At 41.5% G+C, this 24,451-nt stretch overlaps 3 protein-coding genes and 1 long non-coding RNA gene across 4 annotated transcripts in view; 1 reads left to right on the top strand and 3 right to left on the bottom strand.

Moving 5' to 3' along the window:
* Positions 1 to 58: 58 nt before the first annotated feature.
* On the bottom strand, positions 59 to 19,421 carry LOC139782865 (uncharacterized). The gene is made up of 3 exons (XM_071721939.1): positions 19,197 to 19,421; positions 398 to 568; positions 59 to 310 (listed from the first exon to the last, which is right to left on the bottom strand). Exons 2-3 carry the CDS (start codon positions 491 to 493, stop codon positions 110 to 112), a joined length of 297 nt encoding a protein of 98 aa, XP_071578040.1. The 5' UTR covers positions 494 to 568; positions 19,197 to 19,421; the 3' UTR covers positions 59 to 109.
* LOC139782862 (uncharacterized) lies at positions 5,764 to 18,714 on the bottom strand. Its single transcript, XM_071721936.1, has one exon. It carries the CDS (start codon positions 13,964 to 13,966, stop codon positions 11,300 to 11,302), a length of 2,667 nt encoding a protein of 888 aa, XP_071578037.1. The 5' UTR covers positions 13,967 to 18,714; the 3' UTR covers positions 5,764 to 11,299.
* On the top strand, positions 18,902 to 21,096 carry LOC139782866 (uncharacterized). The gene is made up of 2 exons (XR_011721037.1): positions 18,902 to 19,141; positions 20,697 to 21,096. It is a non-coding gene; the product is annotated as an uncharacterized lncRNA (long non-coding RNA).
* The window catches only part of Tyn (trynity), a 42,208-nt gene continuing 38,530 nt past the window's right edge, over positions 20,774 to 24,451 (bottom strand). The window contains exons 9-12 of the mRNA XM_071721937.1: positions 24,288 to 24,369; positions 24,057 to 24,201; positions 23,785 to 23,974; positions 20,774 to 23,704 (exon numbers count right to left, since the gene is read on the bottom strand). Of these exons, the coding sequence (XP_071578038.1) occupies positions 23,553 to 23,704; positions 23,785 to 23,974; positions 24,057 to 24,201; positions 24,288 to 24,369 (569 nt within the window). The 3' untranslated portion in view covers positions 20,774 to 23,552. The remainder of the gene's footprint in view (positions 23,705 to 23,784; positions 23,975 to 24,056; positions 24,202 to 24,287; positions 24,370 to 24,451) is intronic.

Below are 24,451 nucleotides of genomic sequence, written 5' to 3'. Positions count from 1 at the left end.
TAATAAAATTAATAGCCTACCAAGAACTGTGATGCAAAAAGGAATCGACACCGTAATGTTAACGGAAACTAAATTTATTGAACAAAAAAATTGTAACATTTTCTACTCGTTAAGTTATCGCGCATCTTTCGCCCGGCTTGCGATATTCTATTGACATTCGTGAAGATAAGTGAGCGTTCTGCGTAATTCCAGAGTCCGCAGGTTTGCGTACGATAACGGGGTGATTTCCGTTGTTACTGTATTCCATTGTCCTGCGACTGTTTCCAAAACTAAGGTAGCTAACGATTTTTTTCTTTCTACCTTGTTCCTCCTGCAATTAAAAAAAATTCTCAATTAGAAATTTGTTTCGTTCAAGTTACGTTTATTTAACTTACGGTCATTTATTAATTTTTCTCACCTTAAATATGGTCATAGCGGTATCTTGGTATCTCCTATGAATCTCTTCCTTGCTCAGGACAATGGTCACTTCTGGAGATACATAACACGCAGTCATTTATATATCCCATGTAATTTTGCACATTTAACGTGTACTTTGTCCCCCAGGACGTTTACATCGTCTCTCTTGCATCTGTAATAACAAATCCGGTTAGCAAGCGGCTCTTTGAATCCGACATTCGTTTACTAAGATATTTTTAACTACGAATATAATTTTAACGAAGGAAAAAATGTGTAAGTCGGCAGAGATAAATACAGGGTTTAATATCACGGTGATATAAGAGCGATAGCGATGAAGACAAAACACGAGGAAGAAACTGATGAGGAAAGGAAGATAGAGAGCTCTCGCAGTGATAAAAATATGCATGGGTTAGCGTTAGCTGCTTTCGCAAACGGTGATTTTCTCGCCGCTTTGCGGGAATTACGACGAACGTCGCTCCGCGAGAGACTTCCTTTCCTTTTTCTCCCTTGCCGCGCGACATCGGGAACACGTGTACCGCGAAGACAGGCTTTTCGGAGTGCGCTTTATAATTAGCCACCATTACGAAAATGAGCATCTCCTCCCGCTCCCGAGCGTTATGCGCCTCTGAAGGTCCCTCAGACCGAATTGCTACTCAAACGTGACGCTCGTTTTGATGTCACGTTGAAGATTATTTCTGTCTCTCTGCATCTCGATTTGTATATCTTTATCTCTCCGTATCGACCTGCGCGATTACGCCATATATCTCAACCCTCAATCGTCATAGTTCAGTTTAACGCGATGACGTCAATCTCCAGCTCAAAAAATCGATATCGCGCCTGTATCAACGAGTTGCAGTGCAATTGCAAGTTCCTTATTAGATACGCTTAATTTACTTTTGTAAAGAAATACCTCTTCGCACGACGTGACGGATAACGACCCATGGTGAAAAAATGTCCTATACTCTCGGAATTTCTCATATTTTAGATTTATGAAAAATTCTGAAAAAAATGTGTAAAATTTCTCAGATATTTCCAAAAATAATTGGATGAGGATTTTCGAAATTTTTCAATGTCTGTAAGAAAATTTCTAATCTCTAAGACAAATTGCGCGAATTTTCTCGTATTTATTCAGACTTCAAAGATGTGTTGGCGGGAAAAATCTGTAATATCTCATTATTATATCTGAAAAACGTTCTAATTCGTATAAAAAGTCTAAAAAATTCCGAGCACACTGAGAAAGTCTTAAAATTGTCAAAAATTCTTAAACATTTTTTCACCAGGGAATAGTCACCGAGTCCAGAAATGTTCGAGATCCATTTTGCTTGTCAATAAAGTCGAGATGAGTACATCAATCGGAGCGGCGTTAAAGGAAGCTCTAATCCGTCGTTTAAGCTGTTAATTTACAATCGAGAAGAGTTAGAGAACGAACACTTTATGTGGGACATAGAAACTTGTGGCCGTGGGGTAATCGCGATCGCTAAAAGATCCACGAGTAATAATAGTATTTGACAAATAGCGCGTTGTTTTACCGGGATCGCTACACCGGCTACTCCGCGGGGACACGGCGATTTCTCATTTTCTGACACACTTCCCTTTTGCCCGGTTCTCTACCTCGGCCACTCGCCTACAAAAGTCAACGGTCCGCACGAGAGGCACGAGGGAATAATCGCCGAAAACTTTTGTCCGGCCCGCTGCACTGTTTGCTGCCCATTCCGCAGCAAACAGAATCGGAGAGCCACGTCGGCTCGGACGACGGCTTTTGGAGCAACGCCAGAGCTCTTTTTCAGCGTGCTTTTGTATTTCCGGTCCGGAGAACGAAACGGACCGGCGAGAGGTAGGTATTCCGGGAGCGCGCGGCTGAGTATCTAAATGCTACACGCCACGTTTATTGTATTCCCAGCTTCTCTCTTCGAGACACGTATAACAACAATAGAAGACTCGGGAGACTTAAAACCGTTTAGATGTCGTGCGAGGCTTAAGTGCGAGGAAAACCGTTAAGTCTTCTCGAGGGAAAGCAAGGAGATCGGCAACCGTTCGCGATTTGATCTTCATAATATCACACGCTCGGAATGTTGCATTCCATCGGAGTCATTTTTTTTTATCGTGCCACTACACCCTTCCTAATTGCGTTGCACCAGCCGGTGACATTTATTGGCGTTGATTGGCGCGTTGCAACAGTCATGCTTCGATTCAAGGTCCGCTCGGCGCGCACGCGGTGGCCGTAATAAAAACGGATAAATGTTGCTATCGCGATTTAATCGCGAGACTTTGAACAGATTCTCCCAAGGAATGTTGATTTTTCTCTTTAAATGGAGTTTTACGTCGCTAATTAATATATATCAGAACAATGTGCATTTCTTTATATATACATATAATATTTAAATCCAAAGAAATTAAATTAAACGACTAATTTATAATGCGATATATTTATGTCACATATCTTAATTACGACTATATTTTAATTATATTTAGTTAAGATTCGAATATACGTCCGTTACTATTTTATTAGGCTCCATGGCTCATTAATTATGTTTATTTATGCGTTCGATTCTTTATGAGCCTCTTGACTTTAATTTATTTTAAATCAAAGAAATTAACTTAGTCCTAGAATGACGATATTTATGTCACATATCTTAACGGTTACGCTGTATTTTAATTATGTTAAATTAAGATTCGAATATGTGTGTTTTACTATTTTATTAGACTCCATGGCTTATTAACTATGTTTATTTATACGAGTTCGATTCTTTGTGAGCCTCTTGACTTCAATTTGCTTTAAATCAGAGAAATTAACTCACGATTAGTCCTGGAATGACGATGGCATTTATAAAAATTTCATGAAAAAAAAATTGCGAGCTCTCTACTTTATTACGTGATGAAAACTCCGAGATATAATGTATGAGCTAAAATCAATTGTCCCGCTGACGTTAAAGTAGCGATCTGTGAAACTGGACTTCAGCTTCCGTTCTTTTCGCCGCCTGCACGCGGTAACGATTGCTCAACTCGCTCAGGTGCATTGGCACCAAGTCACTTATTTGCAACACAAAGCGAGAAATTATTTATTATTATATTCGCTAACTTCGTAGACAAGTTTTATTTTTATTATACGTAAATACGAAAATATTTTTCATTAAAGCAATCATTAATCAATGTGCACGGATTCGTTATCGTATTACTAGAATAAAAACTATACCTTTACGAATGCAACTAGTAATTAGAAATTATGTTCCTTTAATGTTTCTTTACCTTCTTGCTGGATAATTAGAAAATAAATTCATTAACGTTTTATTACTTTCATGCTGGATAAGTGACATTTAAGATACCAGTTAATCATCATCACCATTACTTGGCGGAGAGTCGGCGCGCGGGTATGGAAATGCGTGTGTCATTCAGTCTATATTTTCCTTTCCTTTTAACAGCGAGCGTTTTATTCCCTGTTACCGGACTCGCAACGATAAACATCGACAATAAATCATGCATTTGCATAGCCAGGAATTCACAGGAGTGCGGCATGGCATTCTACAGTCGTTCGCTCGCGAGAGATTTTGAAGTCCCGCGTGACGAAACACAGCTATGATACAAGCTATATATACGCGTGCACATCATAAATCTCTCTTAAAAAAAAAAAAAAAAAAAAAAACCAAGATTAAAGACTGTTTGCAGAATCAAAGATCACGGAAATCTGCAAGGCGGATTTGCACACGACAGCGTGACTCCGAGGATCGAGAGAAGCAAAACGAACGTGAACGAGGAGCGTTCTCCAAAACCCTCTCGTGCGTGCGTGCGTGCGTGCGTGCGTGCGTGCGTGCGTGCGTGCGTGTGCTATGCCGCCGCGTTACGCGAATTCGAGCGTGCCCGGAGAGCCTTAACGCGCGGAGGCCGCGAGAGCTGCCAATCCAGAGCCGGGCGCGATAACGGAAACAATGCAATCGGTGCATCGGCGCGCGGGGTATCGGTACGCGAGGACCGACACCGAGCCGATGCGTGCGTGAGCCTCCATGACTTGGCTCGCGCTTATCTCCATCGCGCCTCTAATCCGAGCGGCGCGGCGGGACGAGAGCCGGGGGGGCCCCCGCCCCCTCCTGCCCCCCGCCCGAGATATCGAAGCGAGCGAGCGAGCGAGCGAGCGCGTTCCTCTTCGGGAACGCAGTCTGCAGCGAGCGAGTTGCGCTCCGCGCAGATCGTGCGCGAAATTACGTAAATCGCTAATTGCGAGAGGAGCGCACAGCTCCAGCTTGTCTCTTACTTAAGAACTGACTTCCTCCGCTTGTCCCTCTGCTACCGAGAGCAATTGCGATATCGCCAGAATTTTCTGAAATACGTGACATCCTTTTCGATTGAAAAACAAATCGATAATTAAAGATATAAAAAATTATGATCTCTCTTTATCGCGCGCAATTAATGTGTGTGATTCTTGATCGGAAAGACGTCACACAAAAAAGATTGGAGAACGTTTGCGAGAGACAAAATTAATTTAACCGAATAGATTCGCAGATATGGCCTCGATACTACGAGATAGAAACTGACGTAATGTTTATCAATATTACGATAAAAGTAATTTCGAGTGCGAAAAGGTTAAAGCGCACGAGAATGGCGTCAAAATTTATAATTCGTAATAATATTACGAAACTTTTCGACGCGTCATTGTTTCGCGATCCAAGCGGAAATGCCGGATCATGGAATCGATGTAACGAGAGAATGGAACTTTTCTCTCCCGTACACTGCGTCACGCGTAACTATACTGAAATGTACGCGGCGGGAAGATAAATGCTTGCGAGGTTTGTAGAACCGCGTGAGACAGAGACCTCGGTGAATCATATCGGTGGAAGAAAGAGACTATTGCGTCAAATGTGCTAATGCAATAGCGCTTTCTTCGAGCCATTCGATAAAATCGTGTCTTTCTAGATAAAAAAAAAAGTACACACGGCTTCTCTCAAAAGAGTCTTAGGGAAGATTAATGCATGTCGCGTACAGATATGATAGATAACGCGCATCCGCCGACGATGTTTAATAATTCAGAAAATTTAACGACTCACTACTACGAAATTTTTAGAAAATCAAAAACTTGTAGCGTTACTTATTTTACTTTTAGTGATCAATATTACTCAGTTTATATCTACAAAATAATAATCTCGAAACGCGATCGGTTTGATTTATTTTTTCGGGTAAAGTTTGGAAGACCAGCGTATCTTATCGTTCATGTAAAATTATATTTTATTTCAAATTAATGGTCGTATCATCGTGTCGTCGAGATAAGAGTACTGTTTCAATTTACATTTCTCTGCGATGGACAATATTCTACAACTGCGTGAGCAACCTTAAAAAATAAATTTGATGAATAGGGGCAATAATAACAGAGAGGGAAAATTCTTTTAAAAAATAATCTCTTATATTTTCTCTCAAATTCGGGAAAGATTCTATATCGTATAAAGCGTGTCAAAACGTTGCGGGTGCCAAAACGGGCAATCTTGGGTTGTTCGGCGCGCTTCATACAATCTCTAGGCATGTGTGTATATGATACAATATTTAATAATACAATAATTCTTGGATTTCTTAACGTACCAAAAAAAAAAATTCGTAATCTCGATGCCTTTCTCTTGCACTCCTCGGACCCTAAGATCATACATTTTCACTCTCGTTCTCCGATAATCTACTGTGGACGCTCACATACATACACACACTCTCTCTTTCTCTATTTTTCTTCCGTTCGTTTCCTCTCGATAAATCACAATGACGGATGTGGTCGACAAAACTCGATAATATGAGAAAAAAAAGGCGTGTAATAAAATACAGAATTAACAATATTATTATCGTGATCGTTTGCAACGTGAAAATGCCAATAAACCATTCGATTCTACAACTTCGTGTTTTTTTTAGCTACCGCACGTCGAAGGAACCGCGCGTTTTCTTTCTTTCTTTCTTTCTTTTCTCTCTTTCTCTCGACGTTGACCACGTACGTGCCAATAAACGAACGATAATACGTCGATAAGCGATACGCAGCGCCGGATAATCGCGGAGTCTTCGGCCGTGCGAAATTACATCGATTGCGCGCAAAGAGTGTGGACAAGAGAAACTCAACGCGTTTCTACGAAGTATGCGATCGGGAAGGCATAAAGATGACGGAGCACGCGAAATCACGCCAAGTCTACCAAGTCCTGGTTACGGGATCGGTGAATCTTGACGTTATCGCGATACAATAGAGCAATAAATAAAGAATAGTTGAAATACTGATAATGCGCGTGAGGAGGACACTGGGGTACATTATTTCCGCACGAAATTCTGTACAAATACAATACAATAAATATGTACGCTTATCGGCGAGTGATACTTGGCGGCGACGCTTTTGGTTCTTGATCCCTCCTCACGCGAGAACCGTAAGGCACGAGCAATTCGAAGGCACCTGACGAATTTAGAGGCGCATTTGTCGTTGTAAGTTGATCGTATCAAAATATAATTTTTGAGATATATATATATATTTTTTTAATATAGATAGATAAATTTATGTGCTTTTTCCCGCGAATATCTTTTTCTCGTATAACATATGATATACATACATATACATGATACATATACAGGGTGATTCAAAAGGTTACGGCCAAACTTAAGGAGCATATAGAGAGATCAAAATAGAACAATGCATCGTCCAACAGAACACTCTCTCAAATATCCCAGGTATCTCACGTGATCCTTAATAAAACCTTAATAAGAAAAAAATAATAATAAAGCCAGTGCATGGAAGAGTAACAAATTGCGATTATTTCATTGATATATTATCCAATTAAGGTCCAAATATTCAAAGGCCTGTACTGACTCAAGATTACTTTGGATAACATAGGTTCTTAATCAAAAGTTGTTTTATTTTGACCCTTCTATACGCTCCTTAAGTTTTTTGTCAGTAATCTTTTGAATTACCCTATATATATGATATATATAAATAATATATATGATATATGATATATATGTATATTATATATATAAACTTTCTTTGTATAATACACGTACAATGCGAACATTATGCATACAATATATTTACTTGTGTGTTGTACGGACTATAAAACGCGGGGGCTCGCCCACGAGACTCCCCCTTTTATGCACTTAAAAAATATTGCTTGTATACGCTTTATGCCTCTCGTTAACAGACTCTTGTGGGCTGCGGTGTGTACGTGACATACGTACTACAACACACAAATACAGACGCATTCGAACACGCATGCACGCACACAAGACGCCATCTCCGATGACAATTTATTTTTTCGCGCGATCGAAAATTCTTCTCGTCAGTCATACCCTTATTATTTGTATAATGTATTATGGCATTATGTAATTTATTATGGCTTACGATTACGCTAAATTTTTTTTATTGTACACTGCCGCCTTGACCATTATTAGCGATCGCGGGCAAGGCATAACACCCATTTCCCTTATTCTAATCTTTCGATCCTCGGACTTGGTTGGCGAATTGTTCTACATATAGAAATAAGAAAGAGATATATTCCTTTTGCGCACAATAATAAATTAACAAGTTGAAAATTTTTATTGTGCTTTTTGCGAAATACGAAAGATCAAACAAAATTTATATTTCTTTCTCTTTAAACAGAGATAATAAAGGAGAGAAATATTTTTGATACAACACACACGATATGATACATTGCTTCATGGGAGTAATTATTACAATTATCTTGTCGTGAATTTATTACTCGTGAGACGATAAATTAGAGCTCGGTACGAAGCGATCGCGCGGGCAATCGCGTCGGATAATGCCACACCATGAATGAGCTCGATTAAGCGTGAATATTGAAACATTAACGTAACTGCCCTGTCTGCAACAGTGATTTACAAAATTGCCCTTCTTGCCCGTCGCCTGGCAACCGCTTGATTGTTTAGAAATTCACTCAGTATCAATTTCCTTGGCTTCGATAATTAAAGTATTAATAATCTCTATAAAGTCACAATATCATCATTGTAATTTCTTCTGCTTTTAACATTTACTGTAAGTGCGACGTGATTGTCTCGTAATTTGATCGACTGATACGAAGAAATTGAGGAAAATCCACGTTATACTGTGATCGATATCGTGGTGTTTTTTTCCGGTCTGAGAAAGATATCTCTTACAATCTAAAACAAGTTTCCTTACGATCAACTAACGATGATTCACAAAAGTTTCCCTCTGATAATTCGCCAGCAAAGTCAAACATGAAAGAAGTCACTTATCTACTCGAGGATCGTAACGCATCTCGATCTCAGTGCACTGCGAACGAGAGTTCCATTCATACTATACGAAAGACATTTACCTGTAATTGTTACGCCTGTTCAGATGTCCCCCACGACGCGAGAATAAAAAAAAATAAAACACTCAGAATTAGAAATCTGAGCCCTCTAACTTTACAAATTAAAAATTTTGAGAACTATAGATAATTATACAAAGAGAAATGTATATAATGTAATATTAAAAATTTCATTCGTACAAATTAATTGTGCAACATAAAAAAAATGAAGAAAATTTTATTGTTCAAATATCTTTTCCTTAAACAAAGGTAATTTAGAATACAAAATAAAGTTCAAGAATTAAATATAATTATATTCATTTAAAGACTCGTAAACAGTTTCTCTCTCTTCAAAGAGATAGTTTTTTTTTTAACAGGGGCATCTCATCATTGATTGTCAGACACTTTAATATTTCAAACGACAGTACTCGTTATTTGTTTATTGTTCACATAATATTTAACGGAGTTAACTCGATACGTCGCTCTCTTTTCGTCTAAATTATTTGATGTCAATTGTCGGTGTTTTACGCAAAGAAAACTTTTATAATTTGAACGTGAGTTTTACATAGATAATATGAATAGCCATCATTATAACAATCACTTCTAACCACTTGATTTATGCTACATATCCTAACTTGATTTACGCTACTAATTCTATTTCAGATGATAATCTACAATATTCAACATTATATGATATATATAATTGACATAATACATAATATGCTGATTTGTCCTATCGTGCATGAGTTCCGACGCACGACGCCTCGTACGCGTAATTATTATAATTAAAATATGAATATATTACATATAAGGCACGTGGTTTTTTCTTCAGAATCATTCTTGTGTCTTTTTTAATCCCTTTCGTTTGTTCACCTCGATTTTATCGTCAACTAGCAAATTAATCACCATCGTTTTGCGTTCGACAAATACGCAATGACTTCCTGTCATTAATATTTGTTTAATCGCACGACATCTTCGTCGTTACCCGGTAAATTAATTCGCAGAGAGGAGGTGCACAACGAACCAATCCATTCGCGCTTTCTACCATGTCTATTATCTTCTAAAAATATTAATAATATATATATTAATCTATACTATTACAAGCGTATAAATATATACGTCTTTATCATGCATGAAAAATGATTCACATCTTGTCTTTGACCGACAAAAAGAAGGCACGAGAAGTGGTCGTTGCGGAAGTGGCTCATTTCGTTTCGAATTCTTATCTTCTCTCTAAATAGTTTTTTACTTTTTCATTGTTTTCAGACGGAATCATACAAAAATAGATTTCTCCCAAATGGAAGAATCGATTAAACTCTAAACGCTTAATAACACTGTATTACTATATTATAATTAATATAATAACATTATAATACATTTACTCCACTGAATGCATCGTAGAAGTCTTTGACGCAACGGGAATTCAATAATGTTCACATTTTTATCAGTTTCTTTCAATATTTACATATTTACATATTTACAGAGAGGCAATTTAAGAGAGACCAATAAAAACACGAAAGCAAGAGGGAGACAACGACTAATGACTGTCAAACATATGATAAGGGAGATGATAAAGTTTTATTGTATAATAATGTGGTACGCGTGTGACATATGTGCGCGCGTGGAAGAAATTGTTTGAGCAATTAAGTGGTTTCTGCAGATCGAATGCATATTCACGACCGGTGACGAATGCGATCGCGCCAGCCAGTTCGCGGAAAGCCATGGGTGGCGGTGCTACCGAGAAATCGTGCGATCAACGCCCGTCGGCGGATAGCTTTCCGTAGAAAACAGGCAAAATGGAAGAAACACGACTTGAAAGTGTTGCGTTTGTCTGTGTGATGCAATAATGCATCTGTACAGCACAATACGCAATGTCGATATAGAAAAAAAACCAAAACTGAAAGCTGAAAAATCTTGCGTACGGGATATCTTGCCTGTTTTTACTTGTCACACATTATGCTGTAAGAATAGATTCATTGCATTTCCTGGCACTTCGACTCAACCATTTCTTTCCGCGAACTTTCTTCCGATGCAACGCAACGGCTGCGCTCTCTGACATAATTCTATAATTATAGAATTCGACCTCTAAACGGCCTAGCCGATAACCACCGATCTCTAATCTCCACGATAACGTGGTGGAAAAAGATCCGCTAGGATATCTACAGAATTTTTCGAAAGGAGCGAGAGGATGGTGGAGCGGGGAGAGTCGAGCAGGTCTAGTGATGTTAGAAGAAGACGCCAGTCGAGGACACGACCATGTATAATCTCCTTCTACGCCTCGGGTCGTCCAATGGCCGATTAAGACTTTATCGCGATGTATAGCGCGGCACCGACGATCCGTGGAAATGATAAGTGCTTACGTGGTCTGCTACGTGTAGTAGATCACGCACCAATCGATCTTTCGTCGGCACATTCTCACCCGAGAAACCTGCAAGCCCGATTTTTACACCCCCAAGCTAATTGACTGTAATGCAATCCGATCGTTATCGTGTTTTTTTTTATATTTAAAACAATGTATCCATATAGGATGAAATAAGACAAATATGAATACGACTGACGGTCATTATACGAGCCTGTAATGTTTTTTCCACTGTCAGCAATTGATCATCAACAGTGGGGGGAGGGGGTCCGACAGGAAATTATCTGTGGAGTGAGGACACGCTAACAAAGGCACTCGGCAATACTCGATGCCTAAGGCCCAAAAAATTAGATGTCCAAGGAACTTGCAGATTAAGCTTGACACCGTAATTAGGATTTTTTTTCTCGTTAAAATTACAAATTATCTGGCAATTATTATCATTGTTATTGTTGTTGATATTATAATTGCTAATAGGAGATAAGTCGTGCTGGACGGCGCACTTCTTCATAGGTTTACTCACAGGATTATCTAGGTAAGGCTTGAAAGTGATGGCATCAGGATTATTCGAAGTTGATACAGTACTGATTGATTGATTGATCGCTTTTGTCAAGCGTTCCGTTCGAGAAAGCTCCCGCGCTAATTTCGGTTTTACAAGACAAAGAGGCGTATCTTGAGGTACATCGTAGGTGTCGTCCACATCTGAGAGCCTTTCGCAGAATCTCTTCGGCGACGACATCGAATCGTAGCAGGAAGCAAACGTACAATGCTGTCTCTTCAGAGGTGAAACTCTTTGCTCGCATCCTTCAGAAAAATTAGAAACCACGGAATTTGCTCTGGACGCATGACAATATGTTTTAATCGAAGGCTCTGCGTAACAGGAGTCTCTTAAAGACAGCTCTTGATAAGAAGACGTCGTCGACATTGTAGTATGACTGTCTACGGAGCAAGATAGATTGCTGCAGGCCTCGGAGGATGGTTCTATTATAGTGCAGTGTTGATAATTTATGGGATGTAGAAAAGAAATTAAACCAACGTCGCGATCCAAGTTCTGCGCTGGCAATGGTTCATATGATTCCATCTCAAGTCGGTCACGCAACAACGAAAAACAATTCGTAACTCGTAACGAACCGTAACTCGTCGTCGTCAGATCCAATGGTGAGTCATACTGATGACCACTGTTAGAAGCGACATCCTGGATAGGGCCCAACCGTTGACGCGAATCACCTCGAAGAGCGATCTCGTCCCTAAGATCCGCCTCTTGTTCCAGCCATTTTTGTACCTGACGACGATTTATACCAAATTTTCTCGCGGTAGCTCGTTGATTTTCCTTTACCTCCTCGTCCCGATGGAAAGCATCGAGTACGTCAAGTTTAAAACGCAGGGGAAAAGATCGTCTGCGAGTAAAACTGCCGCATGAATTCGAGCTGTTAATGGAGAGAGGATCCGTCTCGCTATCCGACCAGCTGTTTCTGGATCTTGCAGCGCTAGCAGAATCACGAGGACTCGAAGGCAAGGAGTAACCATTGCGATCGTATATTGCGATCGTAGGGCTTACCGGTCCTAAACTATCTGGCGACGACCCGCCAACAGGTGGTCGTTGATAGTCGACGCACGAAGATGCGGTTACTTCTTCCCCCTCGTCATACGCCTCTTCCTCGTCCAAGTTTACTTCTTCTTTGATCAACGTCCTGCAGTATTCTGCCTCCTCCTGTACTTCTTCCTCTCTCTTCTCTTCGGTATGCTGCGTTGTCTCCTCCGACTCTCTCTTTTGCTCATGCAGGAGTGATAGGATCGGCTTCTCGGAATCTAGCGGACACATGTGTGCGTGCTCATGCGCGTGCACGTGCAAGTACGGGCTCGTAGGAGCTCGTGAACAATCAACGAAGTGAACGGACGACGAAGAGCCACCACTATCGGCGCCTCGATGCGATACCTCCGGCGAGAGTGGGGCCCGTGGGCCGCTGGGAGAGCCCGTCGGTTCGTACAGGCCTGACGTCGCCGCTATGTCTGGACTCGCTGGCTCTGTCTTTATCATCGACGGCGCTAGTAGCAGGCTATACGATCTCCCGTCGAATGAATCGACATTCCCATAACTTTGCTCTCGCTGCTGCGGATGATGATTCGGCGAATGATTACGCGCCACATTACTGATATCGTCTATGTTGTATCGATGCTCCTGATGTGGTGAATGGTAACTCGTCAAAGTTTGATATACCTTCACCTCGTTCCTGCCACCGAACGTTGAAGATACTTCCGCATCTCGCTGTCCATCTCCATTCAATACATAATAATTACGATCCTGATCGACTTGCGTGTCTGAGTACCCATGAACATCTGATATGTGAACTCTGTCTTCTTCGAACAAACGAAGACGTTGTTCTGGTGAATATTCTTGATAGCCCACAGATGTTAGATGTAAGGGCAAAACCGTGCTAGTGGTAGTAGTCTGAATGCTATATTGGGGCGAGGAGGGTGCACTGCCATGCGGAGGATGAGAAGGTGGGGGCCCTTGCTGTGTAGTCAGCTCGTCGCCGTGCTGTCTGGCGAGGTTGAGGTTCAAGGCCGGCGTTGCTGGAGTCACGGTATTCCCTGTGGCTTCCGTCACAGTACTTTCCGATTTAGTAACCGGAGGAGAAGCAGTTGCCGACGAAACGGCCCCAGCATTCCCATTTTCGACGCTATTTCTGAGCTGCTCCTCACATTGCAGCCATTTTTGTATTTGACGACGGTGAATATTGTATTTTCTCGCAGTAGCACGCTGATTCTGCCGACAGTCTTTGTCGTGCCTATAGGAATCCAGCACCTTAATTTTAAAGCCTGTTGTAAAGATACGTCTGGTGCCCATAACGCCCACAGATTTTCGCATATTCTGCTGCTGGTGTTGCTGATGCACTGATTGTTGATGCTTCGATTGAATCATTTTCACTGAGTTATCCTCACTGAGCATCTCACTCACGTCATAAGGTTTTATTTATTAATATTACACACACATAACTTTTTCGCACCTGTAGCAATGGCTGTTACGTCGACCACGAGTGTAACGACAATGTCGGTAATAGTTACTACAAATTTCGAAACCGGCACTGTCAACGACGCACGAGACTACCTTAACGCTTAACATTGCACGATGCGATCTGACCGTGCGGCGCCGGAGTTCCTTTTAGGTCTTGGATGCCGTAACTAATTTTCATCCCCACCGGCGAGTCTGCCGCTGCTTCTCACTGGTCTTTCCCCTCCGCTCTATCGCTATCTCTCACTCTCTCGTTCCCTCGAGCCTTTCTCCTCGCACTCCCGGCCTCTCCTCTATGTATCCCCACTCGTCACTTCGTTTAGCGCTATCTGCGTTCAACGTATCGCTTACGTCGTTTTCCCTCTTTCTATCTAATGGTCGCCCCCTCGACACATCGTTGCCCCATTCGTACAGCACGCTAGTCTACCGCCGAAGGCGGCTACCAGTCATTCTTCTTTCTCTATGCCACCAACCTAACCTCCTCTCTTTCTACGGGATCTCTCATCATTCTGCCTCGATCGCCTACCTAACTGCCCGCAGGCACAGACGCCCTCCCCCTCCGCTCCTTTCTCTCTTCCCTTTCACACCTCAGTGCCGTAAAATTCCGCCATTTTGTAGGCTCACTTCCGTTAATGACGCGCGCGGGAAACGTCACGCCGGCGTGACGACGAGGCTCTCGGCGCCATGTTGTCTGCTACGAACGTCTGACTGCCTGCTTGCGTGCCGCTTAGCAGTTCGCCGTGGCAGCCAGCATGGAGCCCCGATTTTTGCTCGCCTTTCTCTTCAAGCTTATCCTGTGTCCGTTCGACTTCTCAAAGCACGAGGTCGAACACGCATGTAACATTCCGAATTTTTTTTTAATAATTCATTATATGGTATATGTAGTAGCCATTGACTTCAAGAATGAAAACAATATTAACGCATAAAATTGAAACAGATCGCAATCAATTTCAAGATCTATTCCTCGAAAACCTAGATAAAACTATGTAATTTAGATCAGGTCGCAAACGTATGTCGCGATATGAACATTACGATATATATATATATTGCACGCATGTCCGACCCAGCACAGGAACTTTTACAGTCAGGTAAAGCGGCTAGTGGGTGAGGGGATTTTGCCTTCCAGGAAAAACGTTTATGGCTTACAGCTAATGCTAGGCTTATTGAATTAGAAATCGCCTGTCTTATAACTCTACGGCAAAGTAGGATTGGAATTATTTTCTCTAGTTGAAACTAGCGGTCCTTCAGTTTAATGGTACTATTAGGTATCATTTATTATCAATACATTCATACTTATAAGATCTTTTTTTAATGAGAAAGGAATTCCACATCTATTTTCTCCTTTTCCTTTCTTTCGCCTCTTTCCTTTCGTGCCGTTGAAGTTGCTTTTGAATGAAATTTTGAGGTATACGATAGCCTCTTGCATATGCGCCGTGGAATGAGATCATGTTGTTTTTGTGGCGTGAGCCGACAGTTAATATGTTTAGCTTCACGCGCCGTTGCCATGTCTCTTCTTAGCCACACGTAGGCCGCAACGCATACGAGCGCGCGGAGAGACCCGCGAGGCAATGACGCAAGCCGTACGCTCGCATATACTTCGATGAACGAGCGCATGAGCAAGATAGACCGATAAAAAGAAGCGGACGAGGCCTCGTAAATTTCCACGATTCGCGCCACCGGCAGAAACCAAGGATGCCGACGAATTCTCTCTCGCAGTTCTCTGAAGAGGCACCCTACTCTATTTCCAAGAATCACGGCGGCTATTCTTGTGCGCATCACGATGAGGCCTGCTTTTGAACACGTCCGCCGTGCAGCAAGAAGGCACCTGCCTTCTCGCGTGGATCGGCCTTCGTGTAGTTATATAGGCACGACTCATCGCTCAAGTATTTCACTACCTGCGTCCGTGAAACAGAGAGATCTTCCTGTCGATGCACTACGTAAGCAATTGATAGTAATATCAATTGCATCGCAATAATGTTAGATAGTCTATCGAACAATTTATGAAATTTTTCAGTTAATTACGCTACGGTTAGAGTAATCGCATGGTTATAGCTACCTTACATGCTATTTTTTGCATTTTTTTTATCCATCTATTCCTCCATGTCTTATCTTTCGCATTGTAACAAACAAATGAAAGTATTCGCTGAGAATAATATCGGTGACAAGTATCATAAGGAAAACATCGAGGCAGCAGCAGCAGCAGACCGGCAGTCGCCTAGTGCGGCTGGCACGGCTCGTCGGATTTGTCCTTGGGGCCGAAGGTAGGCGCAGCACGAAGACAGAGGACGTGGCAACATAGCAGGCGCCCCCTCTTTTGTCCGCCGGCCGGTCTTGCCAGACAGGGTGTCGCCAGCTCGGTCGGCCTGGTCGTCCGGGTTAGCGCGGGGGACGAGGAAAGGGAGGGAGCTTGACGGAGAAGGAAGAAGGGAGAGTTTACGTATATGTATATGCGTCTGTGTGCGATAGAGCAGGCACTAAGAGGGAAGAGACGTGCCATAGGGGGAATCGTTCGAGCGGTGGACATAGGAGAGACGAGACGAGAGGGACGAATGCAGCTCGCAGCTCGTATAGCCCGTAGAGAGATCGTTGTGTGCGTATTATAGGATCGGTCATGGACCTACATTCACGCAGGCCAGGCATGTTTGAAAACTCGCGTTCTTCTGGAATGTGGCTTGCGGAGCCCCCTTCGGCAACCTCCCTCTTTTCTCCTCACACTTCCGGCCCTGCAAGTCTCTCCTCGACGCGGTGGACGTTGCTCGGACGCCTACCTACGCCCTCTCCTTGCTCCGCCGTCCTTCCACCTTCCACGATTCCCCGTTTACCCGTCGCATCGGCCGCGGCCACCAGCTTGGCGCCCCAAATAGTCGCGTAACCAAAGACGCGCCTCTGGCCTGGCTTGGTCGCGCCAGACTTCTCGGCGCCCAAATGATGTACGTCGACCATTTCTGTCTCTCTTCTTCCCTCGCGCTCGCTCACGCGCGGCGTGTTATAGCCTTCGCTTTCCGCGATCTCCTTCCACGTACTTATGCACAGGCACGGCCGATGGGAAGGAGATTCTATAGAAATGATAAAGAACAACGAGAAGAAAAAAGATAGATAGGTCAAGTCTCTATTTACCAGTGTTCCACATGATATTTTGCCTTCGACCCAATCCTCGTGTGGTCATTACGTATCTAACTCGAACAACAAGAATTAGTGGTATATATATATATATATATAAATGCGCAATAAATATGGAAAAACAAACAAGATAAACGTTTGCGATTCGCAGCGAAAATCACATTCGTTTGATTTACATAGATGAAAGGATCAAGCCCGTTGGCAAAAACGAGACGGACGGTCGCCTACAAACGCTCAGCATCGTGTGGGCGATAGATCAAATCTGATCTCGGAATCGTGTTAAGTTTTGGTGGCAAGTTGGCCGTCGTTCAAAAATTCGCGTTATTCTATCCTTGTATGTTTCGCGCTGTTGATCGCTGTTGCCAGAACTTGTTTCGCGCATTTAAACATACATTATTCCCCACGTCAAATTCTACTTGTAATATATATGTTATTAATTCCTCCTGTTTCGTAATCTTTCAGTTATCCGTTATTATTTGTCGACGTTACGTATAGGTACAGGTGGCGAAGCAGGCTGCCGCTGCGTTTCTGATTCAACGATATCTGGCATTCTATTGCGTTTTCGTCATACACACAAGGTTTCCGCGTATTACGCTTTGTATTTATAGTTTTTGCGAATATTTGCGTTTTGAATTGGCATCGCGCTTATAATTCCCAGAGTACAGTCGCTCAATAACAGCGGATTGGCCGCGGAAAGAATTCGTGAACTATGACACGTTGCGAACGTAAGAGTGCGATAAGCGACCATGGCCATTGGAGAACAACTGTATATATGCGCACACTCATCCTTTATCCAGAATAAAGAGCGGCCACTCGGTGGAATTCGTAGTCGTACTGTTTATAAGCTAAACTTATTTATGTGCATACTAACTGGCAGAGCGATACGTACACATACGTCGTACACACACATACAAATACACACACACACACACACACACATACAGTCGCGTTAATGCATGCGTGCACACATGCGGCGTGTATTACGTGTTGTACATGCGTGTATAGCGTCGAATCTAATCATATAGCAGGGACGGATCGACTAAATATTTGTACATTTTTTTCAACCAAATTAGACAGTTTATGTTCTGGTAATCCCGAATGGAGAGAACATTTTAGAACATAAATGTTAATAAGGATCTAACAGCATAATAATAATGGTTATTTGCCAATTCTTTCGCTGTTTGAACGAATTGTTAAAACAATTAACAATTTGCAAGGTTTTATAATCTACATTATATTTTCGTAACAATAAAAATATGTACTTATATTGCTTTATAATCGAAAATGAACGCTTTCCGAGCTGAGAAGCATCGGACAGGTACAATTGTCAATTCCCAGACTAAAAGACGTCGTAAAGACGTCTTTAAGAGTCTTTATGATGTTTTTTTAGACATGCATGCTGTTTATCCAATTCATAAAATTACTGGATTACTGCACTAGCGTTCCTGATTATGCAACGCGTATAGATTAAATGTTGCGCGTTCGGTCGGGTTGTTGCATGTGCCATGCCAACGTGTAGAAATACACCTCCGTCCGTAGGCGGTCGTGCGATGGCGCCTACTCGCGCGCATACCTACCTACCTGCAGCGGCTCACGGCTGTAGCCCCCGAACGGGCTAACCTCGCAGGCAGAGTCGCTCTCCGCTGCTCCGCAACGGCCGCACGAAACTCTCGTTTCACCGAGATTCCTCCGTCCGTGCGTCATGAAAGCGATACCGCCCGTCTCTCGACGCGTATCCGCTCCGCTCGTGTCGTGCGCAGCCGGTAGCCGCTGCCGCGAACGAAAGCGGACACACGAGAAGCGAACGAGTGAATCTCGGCGGACAGACGGATGGACGATCCGGTCGATGCGACCGCGGAAGAAATTCCGCACAAACGGTGTGAAGAAGAAACCTTATCACGCAAGTGGGCAGTGGGCAGTGGGCATTCAACATGACACACGTACGCACACACGAGAGAGCGACGCGGTGCAACGTCGAGCCGTCGATGATCGGTATTTACGACGAGTCCGATACACGGACGCACGGCACGCACGCACACGCACTAACCTTTATCTTATCATTGGCGAAGGCTGGGCGGATCGAGGTTGACTGGGTTGTTTGCTATAGTATCAAGACTCGACGATTCAATGCGCGTTGACTAACGCTCTCGCTTTTTCTCTGTCTCTTTTTGTCTCTCTCTTTCTGATCTTCCTACCAAGAAAGTAGAAAATTCCACGAGGGTGAAACATATCACCCCCACAATTTCGATCGCGAGCGATTCACGACGCGACGGCGCGAAACGCGCCTGCATATGACCTACCTCCCTACCTGCATGCGCTGCATATCCCTTCGAACAGCGATTTACTTTATCGGCCGAGCAATTAAAAAAAATGATACGCGCGGTAAAAAGATGCTGTTTTATCCGTGGGACACGTTATCGATTATTCTCTGAAACGAATCGGCCGATCGATACTCTTGCGCAGAAATAGCCGTCTAATGTAGGGGTTCCTAATCTACGAAGGATTTTAAAAAACCCTTCAAAGCCCTTCATTTATTTGAAAAAAAAAAAAAATGAAATAAATCTGATGAGTAATTAAATAAAACAAACTAAATAAATAAACTAAATCACACTAATTTTATTTAATTCTGATAAAGCGTTTAAAAGAAAATAGGGTGAAAGACCCAATTACTGGCATATTAAGCATTCAGTAACATTTGATTTAATATATGTATATACATATATATATAGTATATATTGATTGCGCTTTTTGATTCTGCGGTTCGGTCGTCGCTGCGTTGGACTTTTAATTTAAAAAAAAATGAAGATATATCTTGTTTTTATATATAAATTTTCAAAAATATAACTTATTTGGCCTTTCTTATTTGGTTATTACAAAAGATTTTAATGTGACCCTCTTGACAAAATAGATTGAGAACCTCTAGTCTAACGTTACAATTAAGAGTCTGGACAAGAACGTGAACAGAAAGAAATGTAACAACTTTATAATTGTGAAATACGTATTGGCAAAAAATAAACGTTAGCTCGTGAAACTGTAATTCTTGAGTGTACAAACAAGTAGGAGTGTAGGAACAAGTAATTCTTTTTGTGTTTACGTATTGAAATCTGTAATCATATATGAAAGACGAACGTTATCGAGTTTGAAAAACGATTTATAGGAGCTCGCGTTTCTCGAGGCGTTATTTAAACAAACGTAGTTGCTCTACTTAAGTATGTCAAACGATATCGTTCTATAATTACTCATCGCAATAATAAACGTACACACACGTGCACCGTCGATATAAGGTTTCTATATTTGGATCGATTAGTCACTAGTTTGGCGTGATGGTTTCTTGGCGCTCGACCAGCCCCATGATTTATTTACATGGGAAAAGTTGTAAAATATCAGTTGATCAACAATCGGATTTACCTTCAATGCATTGAAGTCTGGAACGCGTGATCCTTGATATATTTTCTGTAGCTTCGAAGTTTTTGTAAATAACATTTAATTTACTTGCGGTGGTTTTTTTTACAAGAAAACGCGTCTTACTTTATTCTTTATTCGCCAGAAGTCGACCCTGCAGGCACACTGTATCACTCTCGGCAAGTAGCTGCAAATAAATGGTCACAAAAGAAGAAAGAAGGATTCTGTCAAAACTGATCTGAGTTTAATTACTGAAACATTCGCGTATATAAATAGGGTACAAATATATGTGATTGATGTGTATTGATGCGTATGTGTGTTCATTTCTGAATGTCTACTGCACAGTCCGACTTAATAATATATATATAAATATATACATTTTGTAAATTGTTTTGTATACCATAAGGAGTCACACTCGTAAGCATTTCTAAATAAATGAACGTTGTTTTAATGCAATATAAATATAATAAGAATTTCAATAATTCTAATAAGAATGTGTAATTTACTACGATTCTTTCTCATTAAAATGTATTCTGTGAATTTAAGGAATTTTTCATGAAATTCAATTATTAATGAAGCTATCTCTTTCTTAATCCTCTCCTGTCGTCCCTTTGATTTAAAAAAATGTTCACAATTTTGATTGTGACCCCTTTAGAGCAAGCACCTTAACCGGAAGTCTTATTTTACTCCACTCAATTCGTGCTGTTTATGAATTACGTAACGTTTCCAGAATAGGAAAAACCCGCAATACCAAATTGATATGTCGCCATATTTTAAACAAATGGATACGTATTTGTCGTTTATTTTATAAATTACTTAACAATTAACTGTAACTGTAAAGAAATGAATTGTAAAATTTACTTTTACGGAGCGAACATTTTCGAATCAAATGCTCTTACGGATGTTAATGTGTTTCTCTCGTCTCAATATTTACGCCATATTATTAACAAAATATTTACATATTTATTTTTAAAACGGAAATAAGGATTTTATTTTCAAAATAGATACTTGCGTACTCATTCATTATGGCAGTGATTTGAAGAAATGAGAAGAGCGTTCAGCAAGATATTTATAGCGAGTTTACTAATTGAGTGGAGTTGATAAACTGGGAGAAAATATCATTGTCCTTACAGAACTATTCGGCAACCTATCTCGCCGATAGTACATTGTACCTCGAGTATTTCTTGCTTTAACACTCTGAACGCGCACGGCTAAAATTTCGAGGGCCCTCGAGCTTCGGAAACACGCAGAAGACTATCTACACTTCCAGTAACCGAATGCCCGAGTGCTTCTCTTCTCTCATTAGTTCCAGTACCAGTACGAGTTTCACGAGTAGAGGTACTCTCGCTTGTAAGTCTCGAAAGAGCTTTAGCGGCTTCTCGCAAGCGGTTGGTACTTTAAGACATTTTCTCGGCTATCAATATCACCATTATTCAGCTAATTGCAACACTAATTAATCGCTATATCGATGCTCTTATTGGAAATAGAATTCTCGTGCACAAGAATAAAGTTGGTCGTAAAGTTCTTCCGTTCTTCTTTTCTTCGTAAAAGATACGAATCGCTTCGAAAAACCGCTAAATCCGAGAAAATATTTTCTCGGTCATTCCTTTTTTTTCTTCCTTCGTCTATGCTTACATGCTTAATCGCTATCTTAACGCTACTTGTATCATTAAAAACGTTAGTGAAGCGTGAACCTTTAAATACCGCTAGTCTTGATGCGGGTTACAAATCGATTTCCGTTTAACTAAAAACCAAAGCCGCATCAGTCGTTTCAGACAATGCCGAAAATTTCGCTTTCGAGCAACGCGAAAAATAAATTCGCCGCTCGCGTCCTGTTCTCCTTGCAACCCGATCAGAAGTAGCCACTAGAGGACACAGTTAGCTGTTTTCTAAGAATATTCTTAAATAAAATCTACTCATTGCATTTTCAAGGTGGTCTTTAGTCGCGAGTTAGCTCCGCGAAATATGTCGTGTGTGTACGTATGCGTGTGTCTGTATGTATGTATGTATGTGTGCAGAGGAGAGTCGGTCGCCAACTTTTCAACAAACACCTTCAAAAGTCCGACATGCGCAAAACCATCATTCAAATTTCCATCACAGTCGCTGATGTAGCATTGTGCTTTCCTCATACGTAAAGATAAATCGCGTCAGCGAAATTCAGCCGCGACATTGCTATTTCAGCAGCGCTTTGACACGCACATTTCGGTGGCCAGAAATAAAAGTAGCTTGTCAAGTACACGCGTCCACACACGAAGTGGCTGTGTATATTAAAGCCTGGCAGAGTCGTCTAATATATTTAGCGTTTAACGATAATGAAATATTGCACTGTTACAATTTACGCATTTTGTTATATAATCTGTCACCGTCTTAAAATACGTCACCTTCGTAAAAGTTACGATATTCATGAGCTGCTCATCCTTGCTAAATATTACCTCAGCTGAGAGAGGAGTCGAGTCATCCTCTTCGTTCGAGACCTCGAGTTCGCGTAGGCGTTTGCATTTCGGTATATATAGTACAAGAGATCCGTATAATCTTCATCGCGTCAGTCAAAGTAATTTTTAATGTTTGTGTAAATTTATTCTCGCGCATTCGATCGATATCATTTAAATAATTCTTTCGAAAATGTTGGTCTATATTAATGAGCATCAGTATATTACCGATAATATCACTATTCACTCGGACATTACATAATCGATTTCTATGATCGTCATCAATGATATGTCGCACAGAATACTAAATGCATTCTAGATGCGCATTATGATAACATGATCGTCTCTCTTGAACGGTGATCTTTTATCTTCTTATGCGCTTTATCCGTTGTAAATATAATGAAAATGAACATACAATAGGAATGAGAGGACGAAATATGAATCCTTTGATAACTTACGATATGAGCATGCGTGTGTGTATGTACGTGTGAAAGTGTGTGTGAACTCTCGCACTCTTCGCGTTTGTTCCATTTACTTTTGCGAATGCGCTCTGCGAACGAATCCATGTCCTTTTAAGGCATCATTTTACGAGGTGTCAGCCATTTCTTCATGTAGTAACAGAAAATCGTGGAGATATAGATGAGCACCAGAAGAGCGCACGTCACCCCGAGCGCCAGCACCGAGGTTTTCGTTGGACACGGCTCCACGATGGTTATTGTTTTGTCTGGAAATAAAATATCGTGTCTGGTTAATAAGAAGTTACACTTCAATCAAAGAGATAAGAGCCTTCCTGCGCGATCTTACCTGCTTCGTTGAAGTCTATGCTGGCATCGTTTTTCAGGAAGTCGGACTGCTTCTCGTCGCCAAAGTCGAGCACCAAGATCTCTTGAGACAGAGTCATATCTTCGCTTTTTTCCTCCGTCGAGTTTGCGATACTTCTTCTACGTCTCTTGCCCCACGACTCTACGGATTCACGTCCCCACTCGCAAACGGCCTAAAGTGAAAGAAATTGTTGGAGGTTTTCTTCCTCTATGATGAGACAAATAGGAAAACTAATTAAATAATTAAATAATTACCGGTTCGCAAGGTCCCAGACAGTATTTCACGTTACACTGGAAGATCACGCCGTAAGATTCGGTGAACCTAAAGGCCTCGTATACAGATTGCAGAGCGTTACCATCGGGAGTGAAGCTGGGGAAGATGGAAGGATCGACGGGACATCTGAAAATTGGAATATTAAAAATTTTGTAAGCTTTCTATTTTTTTACTGAGCATAATCGAGAAACAGAATAAAATTGACAGAATACCCTTCGTCGTCGATAATTTGAAACGTGCTTTTCGAGTCCTTTGCCATAGCTACGCAACTGCGAGCGAAAATGCCGTAAGGAGCTGCATACAAAATATTAATATTAATTGTCGTGAATTGCTATCGTTGTTGATATAATTGACATTTCTTTCTTTTTTTTTTAAG

The sequence above is a fragment of the Temnothorax nylanderi genome, unplaced genomic scaffold (assembly GCF_030848795.1).
Source record: "Temnothorax nylanderi isolate EJ_2023f unplaced genomic scaffold, tnyl_v1.0 TNYL_tig0446_pilon, whole genome shotgun sequence".
Lineage (NCBI taxonomy): Eukaryota > Metazoa > Arthropoda > Insecta > Hymenoptera > Formicidae > Temnothorax > Temnothorax nylanderi.
The sequence above is the reverse complement of the archived record's forward strand: the minus strand, read 5'-3'. Positions and strand labels throughout refer to the sequence as shown.